We start from the raw sequence: 19669 nt of genomic DNA, 5'->3' as shown, positions 1-19669 counted from the left end.
AATTCAAATTTAAGTGGCAACTTGTGCCTAAGCAAGTCATTGTACCAGACCAGGCTTACATGTATTAGACATTTTACCAAATGTACATGTAAATGCTACGAAATAGGTTTGCTGCAACATATACAAATAACACAGGGACAGAGCTCAATAAGCAACATATACAAATAACACACGGACATAGCTCAATAAGCAAACGTGACAAACACTCAACCACAAGAATGTTTATAATTTGATTCATACACTTACTGGTCCAATTTTACGAGGGGAGTCCATAGACGGCAGTGACGGTGGCTGAATATCAGATTTCTTGCGTAGACCGCTGTAGCAATATGTGTGCACAGTTAAGGAAAGGTACATGAAGAACAAATTGCAAATAATGAAGAACAATTGCAATAATTCCTCCTTTTTTCTTCATAAAAAGCAAAAGCAAAAAAGGGGAACCTCTTAAAAGGAAGCAGACAGGGACACTATTAAACACTGGCCTTACTCGGCATGTTTACTTCCGTGCAATCCTCCGTGGATAATTTTCACTGCTTTAGGGGGGCCATGAGGGACTAATGAGCACGGCGTCAGATTTTCCAACCACGTCAGATTTTCTAACCTCGGCAGAGAAATGTCTCAAAGAAATCTTTCACCTCAGGAATGACCACTTTGCTCAAAATAGCCTTTCCGGCATCGAGGCCTGGTGGGAAAATCTAACACTTTTGCATCTATGTACATGTATAACTAAATTGTATTCACAGACATATTTCTGTATCCTGCCACCACTTTATCACTAATTTTTGCCAAAAGGGAATATCTCATTTGCGTAAATTAGATACTAATTTATTTCATAACGAATGAAAAAGTGGTGGCAGGGTATGGAACATTAACTGATCGTTCTTTTCGTTCAATTTTCGTGTGGTCACCATAAATCATCAGGACTGGCAGATCGAGGGAAAGCAAGTTTTAATAGTAAGAACATCAAGGATATTTTGCATTTCCACGAGTCCCAAGTCGTCGTGGTTTCACCTTAGGAAAGACGTTTTTCATGATCTTGCCGAAGTCAGCTTGGCTCAGCACCCGACGACTTGCGGACTCACAGTACACACTAAAAAAGACAGAAGAAAAAAAAATTGAGGGAACAGAAAGTTACATTCACATCTTGTATCAAAAAAAAAGACAAAAGAAATGCACAAACACTTTCTTAAGCGGTCGAATGAATTTTTACTGAAACAGAAATATGGTTCATCCATGTGATCATGGCCTTTTTGATAATACTACCATTTCATATAGCTGCTCCGGTAGACAAAAGTGCTAACAAATGTTCTGCTACCAAAACTAGACATCAGTCAGAAATGGTAGCCTACACGTGTTTGTAATTTGGTGTGATCAGTTAAAGTGTCTCTTTCTTTGTCGTTTGTTAACAGCTCTATAAAATTGGGTACTGTTTCTTGAAAATAAATTTTTGATCTATTTCCTTGAAAAGGATTAGAAATAACAAATATTTACTCTGCTACTGAACAGTTGTGTTGGTGCTCTTTGAAGGATTTGACTACAATTTGACAGTACGGTAACATACAGAAAGGTTTTGCTGAAGGATCGAACCTGATGTGACCTCTAAAATCAGTGAGCTTCAGATTATTATTATTTTTTTTTTTTTTTTTGGGGGGGGGGTGGGTGGGGGGTGATTAGAAACAAAGTAATACAGCTTTAAAGGATAGGGCTCGAGACAATTATCCATTACTGATTTACTATGACAACAAGCTAGTAATTGGGAATAAATTGCTTGTGCTTTCAGAACAATCCAACAATTACGTTCTGCAAACGAGCGTCAGCGAGGGGAGTGAGTAAAGGTTGCCTAGCAACCGCGTCAATAACCTAGAGATGCAACCACCATTGATACACGCTGATGACTAAATGACGTTTACAAAACGCATTGGGACGAAAATCCAAGTTCTTTTAAGCAAACAATATTGCTTTATTATTTTCTGCTAAGCAACAAGTAAGCAGGATACCAGTAGCAAATGTTACATTTCATTTAAGCTGGTAAGCTTATTCTGTGCAAACTGTTCTGCTTCATGTCCTCTCTCTAACTAGTCTGGTTGGCTAGTCTACCGACTGTCAACTACACATTTTTAACCACTGGTTGCTCATATTAATTCAATGTCCAAGTTTAATGCCAACCTTACTGGACGTTTTGCTTAGCCACTAAAAAATAAAGGGCTAATCCTACATGTTGATGTACCTTTAATACATATGTACATGTAGCTTCAAAAGTATCTGATCAAATGAACAATCAACAAATTTGCAAAGCACAGTAAAATCTTGCTTAGGACAAACAAGTATTGCCATACAAAGAACATCACTTGCGACAGGTGCATGTACACACACATTTTTCTGCTTTAAACAGCTTTATGGTATTGAGTCCTGTACTGGAAGTGTCGTGACACTCTGTCCTGGAGCAAGACCCTTAACCATTGCTTCGTCCTTTGGATGGGACGTAAAGCCGTTGGTCCCATGTGTTGTGTAACGCATGTTAAAGAACCCAGTGCACTTATCAAAAAGAGAAGGGGTTTCGCTCCGGTGTTCCTGGTTGTGGCTGCTTAATGCGCCGTAGCACCTTGTAAACCCTTATAAGGTGCTAAATAATTGGGTCTCAGAATTCATCACTGCAATAACATCTCTTTCTGAAAGTTTGTTTATACTCAGCGCCTTGAGTACCTTGTTTGGTAGATACGTGCGCTATAATAAGACTTCGATATTATTATTATATTATTACTGCTGCTACATGTATGTAAGTCAAAGCACTTTTGTATTACATGTCGTACTGATTTGTTAATTTTCATAGAATGCCATGAACTTTTGGCTTTGGTGTGTGTCAAATTTGTTGAATCATGTAAACATCTAGAACTGAAACCAGGTTGGAAAGTTGGCAAGGAACTTGACAAATGCAGTACAATGATAATTATAACATGTATTAAAGGAACACGTGGCCTTGGATAGGGCGACTTGGTTTATGAAAAGCTTTTTTAACCATTCGTTATAAAATGCATGGTTAGAAAGATGTTTTGTAAGTAGAATACATTGATCCACTCAAGTTTGGCTCCATATTTCGTGGTTTTCATTTTACTTTCTGAACTGACACAGTCAGCCATTTTGTGGAGTAAAAAACTTGACTTCACACAATGGCTGCGGATAAAGACAGGGGACCAGCCTACAGTAGGTAGCAGTGTTTACCAAGAGGTAAAAAAATAAGAGAGGTTGCGGTTACAACATGTGAATATCTCTTTTGAGAAGTGTTTTTGTTTCTGAAAAGAACCGGTGGTATGCTCAGTCAACTGAGTTTGAATGATCATCCCATCAGTGGAACTCGGCAGACTCCCACAAAGGGACATATAAACACCAAGCTGGCAACAGCCAATCTCTCTCATACAAACATTGGTTTAACTCTCATGATTATGAATTATACAAATCAAGAAATTGTGATTCAGTAACTAGACGACAATATTTATTCTAGTCATTGTGAAACCAGTGGTTAGCTGAGGAATTCGAACCCACAATCTTGTGATAGTAAGTCCTGCAGTCTAACCACTTGACCACGTTGACATTGAGTTGATGTACCACAGTCGATACACCATCAGGTTCTAGTTTCAGAACCAACACTACCCAAAAGAGATATTTACATGGTGTTACCACAAACCTCTCCTAGTTTTATACTTCCACCACACAAAGCTTTCACATCCTACTTAAAGGTAAAAGAAGATGACAAAGTAGAGGCATACCGATAGTCTTCGTAGACTTCATGTTTAGGAAGCGATGTCTCACTACATTCCTCCAGATGACTGTGGATCCAGTTGAAAGCTTGAGTCTGCTCTATCCGAGTGACAGTCAGCGATGGAGATGTGCTGTAGACGAAACCAATCAAGATAATTATGCACTTTACATAATACAAAAAAAAAGATACTCTCCAGGCCTGGAATTTCATCTTTGAGAGGGCAAGGCCATTTTGCAAAGGGCACTTCCATTGGAAAATCTTAAAGTCTATGGGAAACTTTTGAAGGGGCACCAAGGCCAAGACGAGGGCAACCTTGGCCATGGCCTCTGTGAAATTCCCAAAGCTGACTCTCGAGTCATAATATTAAGCACAGACTTTGGCGGTAAGCAGAGCCATGAAATTGGGTCCAGGTGTCCTTACCAATTCTGTCAGGACGGTAATAATCATCAGACATGCAACTTTTACAATCGCTTAGGAGGAAATGGATGATGTCCACCACGTGACTAACCTTTTGAGGTGATGGGAATCCAACCCGTTGATACCAGACGTGGGTAGCTTCAGGTAGAGCAGTAACTTCTCCAAGTCACTGAACTTGTTCACATCACCCTGAGACACAAGATAAGAAAGAATTACATCAGTTAAGCTTGGTTCTTACTTACATGCGGATGCAATACAAATTTTGACGTCACAAATTCGCAACAAATCATTCGGTTCAGAAGAGTTGCCCTGTACTCCACTCCTACGAAACATTCGCAGTGAAAACAGTCCTGTCATGTCAAAATTCGCTTCGCATTTGCATTCACTTAAGTCTGTGTTCTTTAAGCATTGTTTGGCCAGCCGTTGATTTCACCTAACTCTTCCTAACTTAGGATTAATCTTAGGACTTAAAAGGATGAGTCCCAGCCTCGCACTGTAACATGTAAACCTTAAGATTAATCCCAAGTTAGGACGAACTCGAGCAAAGGATTAATCCTAGCATTTCTGGAAATCGGCAGCAGGAGTTTACAAGGACGCCCCGGAGGTTGTGGCCTCTATTGCCCTGGTCTTGGCCTTGGTTCCCCCTTCAAAAGTATTTCATAGACTTTTCCCAATGCGCAAGTACCCTTTGCAAAAAAGAAATGGCCTTGCCCTGTCAAAGGAGATAAAATTCCAGGCCTAACGTTGTGTAGTGGACATTCAAGCTTGGAACTTGCCTCTACAAAATTGTATCATGGTGCGGCCATCTTGTTTTTTCCCCCATTTCAACCATTGTATCCAAAACGAGGAAAGTTAGACTGGTTCCTTTTGGGGATTTAAAAAGTATCCGTGTCATTGTGGTAGTACAGGAAACCAGACAAGATGGCTGAAGTGCGATAACCCTCTACATGTACAGCCCCTGGTCTTGGGCTTCATGTCCCATCTCTGTTTCAAATCTCACTATACATGTAGCCTTTTAGATTTCCTCATGGAAGTGCCCTTCATAAAATAAAAATATCCATTCCCCCTTCGCAGCATGAAATTCTAGCCTAGTCTGTTTGTCATTGCAAGGCCTCAAAAACCGCTGGCTGGAAACAAGTTAAGCCCTTTTAGGTGTGTTTAAATGGTTGTTTTTTGTAAATTTATGTGTGTAACCATTTCAGAAATGGTCAGTTACACGCAGAACTCTTTTTGAGGTACACTGTAATAGGCCTATCAATGTACATTATTTATAACAAATGATAACAAGACCATGAATGTGCTTTAAAAAAACTTCACTTTGCGCAAACAAACCACCAAGCAAGAACAAGAACAAGAACAAGAACAATGCAGATTGACAACGACAACAACAACGACAACAACGGCATCAAGAACAAGAACAACGCAAAAATAAATACAAAATATACAACAGTCCTATGTATGTAATACGCTTCTTTTTGAAAGGGCAAGGGCACCGAGGCATTTTCTCCTTGATATGGCACCCAATGAGGAAATTGTAAATTTCTACTGTGAGCATTTCAAGGGCACCAAGGCAATGACCAAAGGACATGGAGGCAATTTGTTGCCTTCATGCAGTATTAAGGCCACGGTGTAAATCTCTTTGTTAATCCAGTGTATCCTAATTGGTACCCGGACTTGTCTGGTCATAAATATGTAAGTTTACTGGCCCGACACTAAGACCACTGACCTCTGGCACTAAGAACACTGACCTCTGGGCCAATGGTTCATAATGTAGTCCAAAAAACGAGCCCTGACAGGATACAATCATGAAGAACTGAACGATTTACATAAAAGTTTTAGTTATCACTTGTTAAGCTTCATAATAATTTGCATTCCTGTCTTATCAATTTTCGATAAATAATGGGCCAGGGTCATTAAACCAGGGCACTGCATGCCAAGTACAATGCACAAATATTTACTGTCACATTACACCAGTATTAACATAAATGACGACAGAATTTCAATTTCAATTTCATTTACACAAAATCAATGAACCATGAATAAATTGAGCTTTCACAATCACTGTGCTCAATTTCATAGCGCACTGGGCCCAGTTTCATCTGCTTTTTAAAAGCACAAGAAACTGCTGAGCACCTAACAAAATGATGCTTCGCAGAATACGGTTACCAGCCAAAACACTATGTCACACGTACAATTTTTGACTGGTATCCTGCTCATTTTTACTTAGTATTTTTCTGGTCAGGATCATGACAACTCATTCACTGTAACAGAACTTTTCTATAACTATTTTTTTTCTGTTCCATGTAGTGGGTGATCATTAACATACATGTTAATCCATAAAACTGTTCATTGTCAACGTAATAAGTTATTGTGTTTTTATATTTGCTTTGCAGTAACACCATGTGTGTATCCCTATATTTTGTACAGTGTACTTGCCAGGTATTTTATGTTCTTTTAGAGAACTGTCTTGCTCTTTATTCTACTACCGTGGAACAGACTTTTCGGAATTCAGGAGACTTCTCAGTTCTGAAAAGAACTGTTCATCATACATTGTCATAATGTGGTATTACCGTATAGTCCTGGAACGTGATACATGTAAGAGGATTTCGAGGTCAAAAATAACCAGTTACAATGTAATCTGAATGCACTTTGCGAAGGGCCCCACTGTACTGTGGCTTCATTTACATCCTAAACATTCTGTTGCTGAAACAAGGAAAACAAAAAGGCCTGATCCAGAGTGGCTACAGTGCAAAAGCCTTTTGGACACACACACACAAAATACAGTGTGGGTTTTATTTTTCTATGGCCTATTGCTAGGGGGCACGCTGATCTCATTGACAAATCAAGCTTAGTTGCCATTGATGGATGTCCAATTATTTTACTGACCGTTAAAACACAGTACGAACATCAACAAGAGACACGTATGGTACATGTACCTTGTAACACCACTCATTCAAAATATGGACAAATATTGAATATAGATAATCACATGGATGAAAAAACTGTCGTGAATTTTTTTTCGGGGGGTGGGGCCTGGTTTTCAAAGAATTGTGTGCATGTATGCTGATTATAACCATCAGGGCATCAGGCATATTAAAATTAATGCATATATTTATGTCAGGTCTTGGTTTTCAGGACAGCATTTAAATTTTGCTTTTACACTGAATTGGGTTCCAGTCTCTATATATATATATTTTTTTTTAGGGGGGAGGGTTCTTTCCTGGTGTGTCTCGTATAATTTTCTCCAGACGTTGAGCATAATAGCTACAGAGTAGGCCTTTTCTATTGGAGGCTGTAAAGTACTTTGAAGTCAATGTGCAGACTGGCATTTCCTTTTTGGGGGAGCGGGATGATGTTTTCATTGGAAGGAACCAGTGGACTCGGAATATTCCGACCGTCTCCCCACAACAAATAATATAGCCAGAAAGAACTAAACTTTGAGTGTTTTGACAATGTACTCAGTCTCCTGATATTGGATAGATACAGTCAGAGGGAACCAGTGGACTATACTCTGTCCATCTTCTGACGACAGACAGAGTACTGGTAATAATAATCATAATATTAATTTTGGTTTTTTACCCATACACCGATGTGTGTTAGCACTGTATACTCAGTACTTTCCTGAGTTCTGTGAAAAATATCACAGGCATGTTACTCGGGTGGGATTCGAACCCACGACCCAACATCGGTGTATCCATGGGTAAAAAAAAAAAATTAATATTCTTTATCCCCGATGCAAATTTAACATCTCTTAATAATAATAATGTACATTTATAGGGCGCACATATCCACTGAAAATGCTCAAAGCGCCAACAAGAAAGTCATTTTAAAAAGTGAAAAAACAAAACCCAAGGAAACTAATTAATTTAAAGCAACTCCCATCAGATGAGTTTTTAACTGTTCCTCAAATGTTGATGGGCTGGTGCATGACCTAATGGGTGGTGGTAAAGAGTTCCAGAGAAGAGGGGCTGCTGCAGCAAATGATCTATCCCCCCATGATCTGTTCGTTCTAAACTCTACCACTTTCATGTCTGTCAATGATCGGAGGGCGACTCTTCCCGGAACAGAATATTTGACATGGCACGATAAATATTGCGGTGCTAAACCAGGTAAAAATGTTGAGACCACCAGTTTCTTTCGGAAATCGTAAAAGAGAGATTTGGTGTCACCACAAATTTCTTACACTTTTGTCCTTCAACCATGAAAACTTTCAGGTCTATTTTCAAGTATGCCCATTCAAAAAATATTTTCAAAAATCAAAACATACTTCTAACACTTGTATAGAAAATAATACTACCCTACAATCCATTAAAGACCATGCTTAAAAGTCTTAAAACATATTTTAATATGCCTTGATCTTTGCACCGCTGGAGGACAACCAAGAGGGAACTTTTTTATTGAAGCAAGCGCCTAGAGCAATTTTTGTGGCTACTGACACTATGCATATCGGTAGTCTAGTTGGTAAGAAACTGCTCTAGAATTGCAAGGGTCGCAAGTTCGAATCCCACCCGAGTAACATGCCTGTGATATTTTTTCACAGGACTCTGGAAAGTACTGAATATACAATGCTAACACACAAATCGGTGTATGGGTAAAAAAAAAAATAATAATAAAAATTAATATTCTTTATCCCTGATGCACATTTAACATCTCTTACTATAGAAGGCGTTGTTAGTATTATTATTATTACATCTTATCGCCAGCTATATGTACACATCCAATAAAAATATCCTACAAACCAACTAAGGCATGATGTAGGATCCTATTACCAGATGAATATGTTGCAGGTAGTTCATAAACCATTGTTGTCTTGACCGAGACCGAAAACAAGATCCTTTAGTCCAAATCCAGACCGAGATCTGAAGATGTGAGACTATTGGCCGTCACCCTTCCACATAAATTGCATGTACACACACTAACATCAACATTTAGGCCAAATTTTAAACAAAAACAGTAGATCGTCCCCTCCCTCATCTTTTTTTTTGGCCGCATCCTTTTTTTCTTTTTTTCTTTACAATTTTCTTTTTTCAAAAGGACAAATTAATGTTGTGTTTTTCTCATTAAACTTGCTTATCTTTTAAGAACTTGTAACTACATGTACATAAAGTAAGTGGTGACTGTAAACTGAAAATTTGGTGGCCAGTTTGAATTAAAAATGCTTGGCGGCCACCTTTACAAAATAAAAAGGCCCTCATTCTCCTCTTTTTGGAAAAACCTGAACGATCAACTGGTATTTCTTTTCACTTGGCCTTATATAACTACACTGTATGGAAACTGAATCTCCTAGCAATTGTACAGCAGCACAGAACACAACATTTGTATACTCACAACAATCGCATCTATCCTTCGCTTCACGTCAGAGCTGAAATAAAAAGATAAAACAAGATTGTAATTTGATTATATAAACAATACACAATATTTGTATTGAATTTCCTCAACAGCTTACGTGCGCGATGCTCCATTTTTTTAAAGGGCATCAAGGCATTTTCTCCTTGGGTGAAGGGCACCTTTGTGAGGCCATTAGACATTTCTATTGGGATGTTTTAGAGGCACCAAGGCAATGACTAGGGGGCAATGGAGGCAGTTGCCCCTTTTGCATTCATGAAGTACGTAGCGCTTTGCATCCTTTGGAAAAGACGCTTTATAAATTTGGTTATTATTATTATTTATCAGGCCTGAGGTTTAAGCTGAGGGATGATTTGAGACGTATCCCCTTCTCTTTGTATCCAACGTTGATAAAAGAAGTCTTTTGATAACACTCTCAATAAAATGTAAGACTTCATCTTTAAAGGCACTGGACACCTTTGGTAATTGTTTAAGCCCAGTATTCTCACTTGGTGTATCCCAAAATGCATATAAGTTGGTTTTCAAAGTTGCAAGAAAATAATGAAATAAAAAACATCCTTGTTGCACAAATATGGGTGCTTTCAGTTGCCTTATAAAGTCTTTTAATTAATATTTGATTGAGAAATTACCTCTTTCACAAAAACTAATTTACTAGGGAGCCGTTTCTCACAGTTTGTTATCAACAGCTCTCCATTGTTCGTTACCAAGTAAGTTTTTATGCTAACAATTATTTTGAGTAATTGCCAATAGTGTCCAGTGCCTTTAATTGAGCTGTGTATAAATACATGTAATGTATAAAGCCTGCAGGAAGTCCAGGCTCTGTGGTTCTTATGTCAAACCATTTTGGTTTCATGAGTAATATGATGAAAACACTTTACTTCCAAAGCAGTGATAGTAAAAATCTGATCTGAAAATAGCCTGTTTGTAAAGGGGCACAATCGCTTCGGATTGGGTGCCCTGGGCTATAACAAGTGTTTGTTTTGAAATTAATATGGTTGAAGAGACCGTTTAACGGGCAGGGTATAAATGGAACTTTTGCTCAACAAATTAATGACCATAAAAACTTACATACTTCATAAAGAGCGCTGGAGAGCAGTCGATACTATAAAACATTGTTAGAAACAACCTCCTTTGAAGTAAAGTAATTTAGAGAAAGAGGTTATTTTTTACCCAAACACTTGAATCCGAGAATTTGGAAGCACAACATTCTGTGTAACAAGGGTGCTATTTCTTTCGCTATTTTCTAGCAACTACGATTGACCATTTGAACCCTTTTTTTTAAAAACAAATTTGCTACTTTAAGCTTTGGGATTTGGGATAGAAGTGAGGTGACTGGTCTTTGACAATATCAAAAGTATAATTTCATGACAGACCAGGTGCACTATTTTGTAAACCAAATAATTTACTCCACAACATGGCGGACCGTATGTTCTGCTGGTTGTACAGTTCTCTGAATGTACTTCAAAAGCTAAAATTATATCTTTTTTTAATCCTTTCTCACATAAAAACAACACATGGTGTGTGTTTTAATGCAAGGCCAAATGTTGAAAATGATAGGAACAATTCCAAACACCAACATTTTGAGAGATTTGTAGGGCCCCTTTCAAGTATGAACTTCTTGCACGTCACAGAAATGCTGGTGTGTGTTTGACAATATAAAAGGCCTACAAATACATGTATTGTATGCTAAGCTGACGAAGATCTATTGTTAACATCTATTGAGGAAATTAACACTGTATGCCTACATGTACAATGTATGATGTGTTATTTGACAACTACACAATAACACAGGCAACTCTCAATTGACCCAATTCACCTAATGTCATCATCATAATAGGTTGTGACATTTTGGTAGTCAATGTCCAGTATGTGTGCTTCGTTTTTGAAAAAGCACGGACACCAAGGCATTTTCTCCTTAAGGTTAAGGGCATCCTGTGACTCTGTGAGGAAATTGAATTGTTTATTTGAGCATTTCAAGGGCACCAAGGCATGGAGGCAATCGGCTGCGTTGCCTCCATGAAGTAATGTGTACATGTACCCGGCGTGCAATGTCCCTGTGTGTTTTACAGTGTAGTGCACATATTCAAGGCAACGTAGAGCATACATGAAAGCTTACCAAACTTTCCGAAAATCTACTCTGCCATAGTGTAGAACATAAAGCAATTCAAGTTCTCAAAAGAACACTTGCAAGCAAGTAGATAGTACATGATGTTACCGCAAACCAAATACATCGATTCCTCACCATTCAATGCCTCAAATCCCATTTACATGTACCATACTTTCTAGGTGCAATTTGATTCCAAAGGGGGTCAGATGTGTGTAGGGGTCAATAGAGTGCGCCCTTTACAGTTCACCACGAAAACGCCACTTTCCAAGAAGCAAATTTACTAAAACAATCAGGTTGGCAAAGTTTTTAGGACCTTTAAATGGCCGACATAAAATGTTGAAAATCTTACACAAGCTTCAAATATTAATAGAATAAAATAAACTGGTTTTACAGCCTTCATTTGGTTTCTTTTAAAGACATTTATTTCCATTCAAACAGATTTAAATCAAAATAACAAATAATTTTAAATCAAAATAACAAATAACAATAACAAAGAAAAAGCCTTCAGCTTGTGGAAGGCATGCCCAGACAAACAAAAACACAAATGGACTAACATAAACATATAGTGAGATTATAGCCTGTACGATATTTACACTGATACTTTAAAATCAACGAACGAACTACACAGATGTCTATGTGTAGGACTGTACATGAGATCATGGTGAGATCATCGCACACTATACATGTACTTTGTTATAAAAATGTACATGTTCTATGTATTATGTACAGTGTTTATGGTAGCCTACAGTGTTGTACATGTACTGTGGAGTACAGTGTGCTCAGTGAACATACATTGTACAACATGATGTGGACCTACATTTTTACGTTATTTTGTCAGCTCCCATCATCAGACCTACCAAATCTCACACATTAGGCGTGAGACTCACGCATTAGGGGTCTGTCTCACGCTCTCACTCGCCGCAACCATTTTCTCACGCATTAGGACCATTTTCTCACGCATTAGGGCCAGACCGGAGAAAATTTTCAAAATAAGGACAATGCATTGCCATTGCACACGTGTTAACAAAAAACGCAATCTACAAACTGTGCACAATCTTCAGATTGCACACAGTTTATCAGAATCATCAACTTGAGCTGTCGTACAAACATAGCGCAAATTTGCAGATTGCGCACGCTTTTGCTCTCCCAGCAGATTCAGCAGACAATTCGGCAGAGCGCAGAACTGCACACAAGTTTGTCCCGATTCATTTAGCAAATTCGTTAAATGCGCCCCACAAGTATAGACTCCTCAACAACAGGATGAAGTCGTGAGCGGAGGATTTTAGGCATCATTTTTAGCCAAAAGTTTATCTTTTGGGGGGAAATAATATGACACAATTGTACCAATACATTAACCAGCAACATCTCCTGTGTACCTCATGTGAGTTTGAAGTATACTGAAGAGGTTTTTGATGCGCGTATGTTGCTGGTTAATGTGGAGGTACGATTGTGTCAGATTATTTCCTCCCAAAAGATCAATTTCTTCCTAAAATGATGTCCAAAATCCTCCGCTCATGACTTCTGCCTGTTGAGTCTACGCTTGTGGAGCGCATTGAACGAATATGCTTAGAAATCGAGACAACCGTGTGCGCAATTCACAGTTTGGAGCTACCGAATTGCCAAATTGTCTGCTGAATCTTCTGAGAGAGCAAAAGTGTGCGCAATCTTGAAATTTGCGCTATGTTTGAATGCCAGCTCCAGTTGATAATTCTGAAAAACTGCGTGCAATCTGAAGATTTGTTTGCATAAATATTGTTTTTTCCTGGTCTGGCCCCAATGCGTGAGAAAATGGTTGCGATGCGTGAGAGCGTGAAACAGACCCCCTAATGCGCAAGTCTCACGCCTTATGCGTGAGACTTGGTAGGTCTGTTTACATTACAGTTTCCCTTGTATTTTTTATATGTAGCAGGGCAAAATGCCACGCAAACTGTATCAGCTGTAATCATCGTTGCTACTCAAACTGCATTCAGCATGCAGGAAGAAATTCAGTGTGCACAAAATTCAGTGTATATTTTTTGCTATGCCCATTTGCCGGACAAAATAGTTTACAGATTTCCTATCTAATGTGTTGTCATCTCTCCTTCAACAAATACTATACACAGTATTAATTATCATGGAGGTAGTGTAGGATTGCTCCATCCATGTTATTATGATGAACACTGAACAAGTGTTATGTACATGTAATTATAGCTCTACACCTTAACTGTACATGTACAGTATGTTCTATAAAATAGTGTACAGTTGTATAGCCAATCATGCAAATGTAGCACACTGTGTTATCAACAGTTGCAGTCATGACTGTACATTAACTCTGACAGTTTATGACCCTGGCCTTTCAATAAAAAAGGCTAAGGGCGAATTACAAAGCAACTTCATGATGGATGGACAAAGGAACAAACTGCAAAGTGAACAGGGGCCATGTCTGAATCTAAATTGACCAGCATTGTCCATACCAACTCAAGCTAATGTATAATGGCTGTAGGGTTAAATGCTTTTCAGAATCAGTGGGTCCATGTTTTTTTAAGGTTTTTTTAAAGATAGTCTATTACATGTAGATAGTTTATTGTTAGTTTATGTTAGTTTCTACCATTAAAGAAATTAAATCATTCAGTTTTAAATAGGGTCTGAATACTATCTCCAAAAGTTAATGACCGAGAAAACTATTTCAAGAAAGGATTCCCTGAGCTAGGTTTAGGTAATTCCAGGTGTTTTTTTTTTTTCAATAACAACATAACCACGAATTTGGATGAAATGTTCACAGGTTGTTTGACGGTATTCCCTAAAACATCAAATTTTAACCTGAGCAGTGCCATGATTTAATACAATTTAAGCTAAGATTGAGAAGTTTTTTCTTAAGAAACTTTATGGAAATTCTAATACAAAACATTGTGTCACTGCAGGCAAGGCATACACAAGTTCAAAGCTGACATCCTTAAATTCTTTATTTTGTCACAACTTGAACTTTCAGTAAGGTCATTTTAAGGTCACAGGTGTGTACGGAAACCACCTTTATCATTAGGGCCAATTAAACTAATTCACTTGCTTTTAGCGAAATCTCAAAATTACTTCATTGACCAATTAGGTAGTAGCGTGCATGACATCTCAAGTGCTTCCTACATACATGTAGTTCTTGTGTAACCATAGCCTTGCTCAAGGCAGTCGCATTATTCGCTCCGAAAAGACGCAGCTGTAATGCGATCACACCGAATGACCAACCCGTATACACACTGTCACATCGCACGAATACTGTTCACACAAGTCATCGCACTCGTACACCACTAACCGCATGCGGAGGCCGTCAGGCCGACAGCCTTGTCGGATCTGTATCTTCCCGTTTTAATGTGTCGTATTGAAAAAATTCCAATAGTGGACGAAATTGGGGGGGCTCGAGGATATGCTAGTATGCAGCTCATGAATATGTATATCGTTCGTCAGACCTATCAGACAACACAGGATGCGAGGCAAATGAATTATTCATTTTGACGTCCAATCACGCACTTCCCTTATCACGACCTTTGGACCCTATCATGCGTCCGTGGTGGTGGTGTGTGAGGTAAACATGTCTCGTCTTTCGCGGGCATTATGGTAATGAGCTGACCGTGGGAACTCTTCGCTTATTATAGTAATGAGGTCAGTGGCTTCAACACAGATCCTACAAGGCTGTCGGCCTGACGGCCTCCGCATGCGGATAGTGTACGGGGGCATCGTGTCGTGCGATGTTACGCACAGTGAATACGGGTGGGTTTTACGCACAGTGAATACGGGTGGGTTTTTAAACAGCGGCGGTCTTTTTTCGGAGTGAATAATTCGACTGCCTTGAGCAAGGCTAGTGTAACCATACAAATCTACTGAGACAGTCCGACGTCATTTTCCTCCATGACCAATTAGGGATTTATGCCCATGTTGGGTCAGTAGAGTAGCGTGCATGACATCTCAAGTGCTTCCTACTTACATAGTTCTAGTGTAACCCTACAAATCTACTGAGACAGTCCGACGTCATTTTCTTCCATGACCAATTAGGGATTTGTGCCCATGGTGGTTCAGTTGAGTTCCCTGCCTGACATCTCAAGTGCTTCCTACTTACGTAGTTCTAGTGTAACCCTACAAATCTACTAAGACAGTCTGACGTCATTTTCCTCCATGACAAATTAGGGATTTGTGCCAATAGTGGTTCAGTGGCATCTCAAGTGCTTCTTCTATGTAATTTGATACAAATCTGTACCGAGACAGTCAGACGTCAGGCCTAATATCAGTGATAAATTTACTTCACAGAGGCACAAAAGCAATTGCCTACATGCCCCTGGTATGATGCCCTTAAAAAAAAAATTCCTCATACACCTGAAGGGTGCCCTTTTATACCACGGAGAAAATGCCTTGGTGCCCTTGCCCTTTCAAAAACGAAGAATACAGGCCTGCTTTGTGTGGCTCTTAGTCTTACAATTCTATGGATACAATCTGTACTGAGACACCCAGACGTTTTTTCCTCCATTGTTTTATCACCACACAGAGATCTTGAGCCATGTTGATGTAAGCAGGAAAGAGCACTGCCTCAACTTTAACGCATGGTTTTTCCGGTGAAAGGTTTATCAGAGATCCCAGGGAGTAACATCTAAGATTTGTTTCCAATCATGTCGCTATTTATACCCCCCTCCCATCTCAATGGGACATCCCAATTACATCATCATTACGAGAAACCGTCTTGTGTCTAAAGGGTATTGTGTATCGACCATTATCATACTACAGTCACTCGGTCATGTTTCCTGTAGTTTGAACAGGAATGAATACTGATTCTCATCATAACAGGAAGGCACCAGACTATTTTAATTGTTGAGCTGTGGTTACATTGCTTTGAATAGGAAAAAAAATGGTTGCACCATGTTAAAAGTATTCAGTATACATGGATTGACAGATTTGGTGAGGATAAAAAATAACTGCAAAATTTTTAATTGTTCAATGACTTCTTTCAGCACAACACCCCTCCACCTATAAAATGGTAAGGCCCTCCGCCGCCTCGGGTAAACAACTCCTTATGTGGGAATGCTGTGCGCATCGCGTGATGTGGCCAACTGTTTCAGCCGTTGCTCTCGACCAATAGGAATGAAGAAACTGTCTTATGAGCACAGGTGCAACCTCGCTTGTCACGCCCATGTATCAACGCTTTTTACTGGTCATAAACATAGGTTTATACACACCCACTTAGCCCACTTTCCACCAATAGGTACAGCGAAACTGTCTGAGGTATTTATGAATTGTTAATCAAAGTGTGATGTCACGCTACATGTATGTACAAGAAAGAAATCACTATGGTAATATTGACAACTCATCTTAAGATGAATCTTGTAGCAATGCTTTGTGGATCCAGCATTGGCTGTACAATAGGGCTGTACAATATGTACATTGTACATGTACAATGCTGCAGACCTGTGTGCTTAGTTTTTTTAAAGGGCAAGGACACGAGGCATTTTCTCCTTGGTTAAGGGCACCCTGTGAGGAAATTTTTAATTTCTACAGTGAGCATTTTAAGGGCACCAATGGGGCATGAGGCAAGTTGACTCCGTGAAGTATAGCAGCTGATCAGTTCCAAGTTTATCACATCAAGTTAGAATACAAACTGAGTATTAATTTTACCTGTACTACCTATCCAGTATTGAAGCACTTGTGAAAGGTTTGAAGGTGTATCAGTTACTCAGGAAACAACAAACACTCAATGAGAATGTAATTTGAACAGAAGGCTACTGTACACTGTACATGTACATGCTGTAGTACCGGTACATGTAGTTTCTACCTTTGGACCTAGTGTAGTAATATAAAGCCCATTAATACAACGTACACATTTGACGGGACAATTTGGGTTTTTTTCTGTAGGCCTATATCAAAACTGCCACTCTCGTAGTGCTTTTCAAAGTGGAAATTTGTTTTTTTCTAAATCGATTCCAAAAAGGGAATCCTTAAAATAATAAAAAAATCAGGAAAATTTGTAGGAAGGGCAAATTTCCTGTACAGAAAAAAAAACAATTGCATCCCATGGCCTCAGTCCTGTAATATGTTCTTCTCCTACTTTAGTCACTCCACACCAACTTGTTTGGACTATTAGTGGAACGCCCAACCCTGTGATTTATATAAGCAATTGCTATTTGGGCCTACTGGCCCAAGCGGCCAAGCCCTTCTAAATATTTCACTTTGTCATTTGGACATTAAACCATTAATGAAATGATTGTATTAATGAAATGATTGTAAGTAAAACTGTAGGGGCCTACGTCACTAAATTGCTCCGTGTGACACGGCCCTTACAGATATTGACTGAGAATGTACACACGTCATCAGGCCTGATACAAACTAAGGCAATGTAGCCGATTGCCCCCATGCCCCTGGTCATTGCCTTGGTGCCCTTGAAATGCTCTCAGGTGATTTCCTCACAATTTCCTCATAATACACAATTTCCTCATACACCTGTAAGGTGCCCTTTACCAAAGAGAAAATGCCTCGGTGCCCTTGCCCTTTCCAAAACTAAGCATAGACAGGCCTGTGTCATGTAAATAAAGTATACCTCATAGACACCTGTGTATTAAATGGTTTAGAATATACATGCCACATTTTTTAAAATGTCATGTCTATCCACCATTGGGTTACACCACTCATCGGGCATACACACTGTACGTAGATTGATTAGAGGTTCTGCGTGTGAATGTCAGGCCCCCTGGGGAGGAGGAAGAGTCCCGGAGGTTAAAACCTTGATGATGGTCAGTAATACAATAATACTTGCATATGGGGTTTCTGGGTCAAGATCTTACTGCTGACTGTGATGAGAGGATGCAGGTGGCGCATGTAGTGGTGAGATACAATCAATCAAAACTCATCATACAGGGTCCACTTGTTCTCATTTTTTTTTTTACCCTTTAACGCTGATCGAAATCATGATAGCAGAGTACACAGATCCTCACCGCGCTGTGGGCATTTTTGTTTGACTTCATTTCATTGCTAAACGCTTAAAGACACTGGACACCTTTGGTAATTGGTAAAATTTGAACTCAATTGGTCGACTAAGTTTCGAGACAATGGAAGAAAAAACACCCTTGTCACACAAAGATGTGTGCTTTCAGATGCTTGATTTCGAGATCTCAAAATCAAATTCTGAGTATTTCAAAGAGTATCACCCGCTCTAACGAAAACAAGTTAACTTTTACTTTTAATGGTCATAAGAACCATGATAAAAATTGAAAACATTTCTTATAAAACACATAAGAATTGGTCACGTGATAATACTGTCGGGATTCCGACAAAAACTAATTTTGAGCACTTTATTTCACTGCTACTAATAATTGGCGGACTTTTTTGAGCAATGGCTCAAATGAAAGCTTGTAACTTTCTCGACCCCCATCAAAATACCTATTGAATTTTAAAACAAAATTGTTGGGTCAAATAGGCCAAAAATCTGACACGTAGCATCTTTAACTTCTTCAAAGACCAGCCAGAATGACCAGCTAGCTTGTAGCGTAGCTATTAGTCCCCAGCAATTTCACTACATGAAGTCCATAAATGCTGAACTAGTCAAGTCAGCCTGACCATTTAGAGTGAATTTTGACTGGTCACTCAGGTATTTTCACTAGCAAATTGACCAGTGGACCTTTGTGAGGGGACATGGTGTAAGGCCTACAATAAAATAAAATAAATTGATACAAAGTGTAGAATTCGTACTTTATGAATAAAGCTGTGGGCTGAACTTGCTCATAAATGTGCTATTATAGTGAGCCGCAGGAATGGCACTGTACGGTTATAACTCTACAGGCTGTAAAGTCCATGTTACATACAGTGTTGAGATCAACATGTTGGGACAAGCAATAGAGAAAGGACCATTTTCTCGACGGGACAAGTAATTGTGCAGAACAAACAACTGTACAGTACATTTACAACATATGGTACACAATGGTGTTAAAGGCACTGGACACTATTTGTAATTACTCAAAATAATTATTATCATAAAACCTGACTTGGTAATGAGTAATGGGGAGAGGTTGATAGTATAAAACATTGTGAGAAACAGC

General features: G+C 39.0%; 1 protein-coding gene across 1 annotated transcript in view; it reads right to left on the bottom strand.

Moving 5' to 3' along the window:
• Positions 1-19669, bottom strand: part of LOC139937530 (uncharacterized) — a 40235-nt gene that overhangs the window by 10604 nt on the left and 9962 nt on the right. The window contains exons 2-6 of the mRNA XM_071932720.1: positions 9503-9536; positions 4266-4363; positions 3765-3887; positions 974-1090; positions 247-331 (exon numbers count right to left, since the gene is read on the bottom strand). Of these exons, the coding sequence (XP_071788821.1) occupies positions 247-331; positions 974-1090; positions 3765-3887; positions 4266-4363; positions 9503-9536 (457 nt within the window). The remainder of the gene's footprint in view (positions 1-246; positions 332-973; positions 1091-3764; positions 3888-4265; positions 4364-9502; positions 9537-19669) is intronic.

Source organism: Asterias amurensis, chromosome 5 (assembly GCF_032118995.1).
Source record: "Asterias amurensis chromosome 5, ASM3211899v1".
Taxonomy (NCBI): domain Eukaryota; kingdom Metazoa; phylum Echinodermata; class Asteroidea; order Forcipulatida; family Asteriidae; genus Asterias; species Asterias amurensis.
This window is presented reverse-complemented; position numbering and strand designations above follow the sequence as displayed.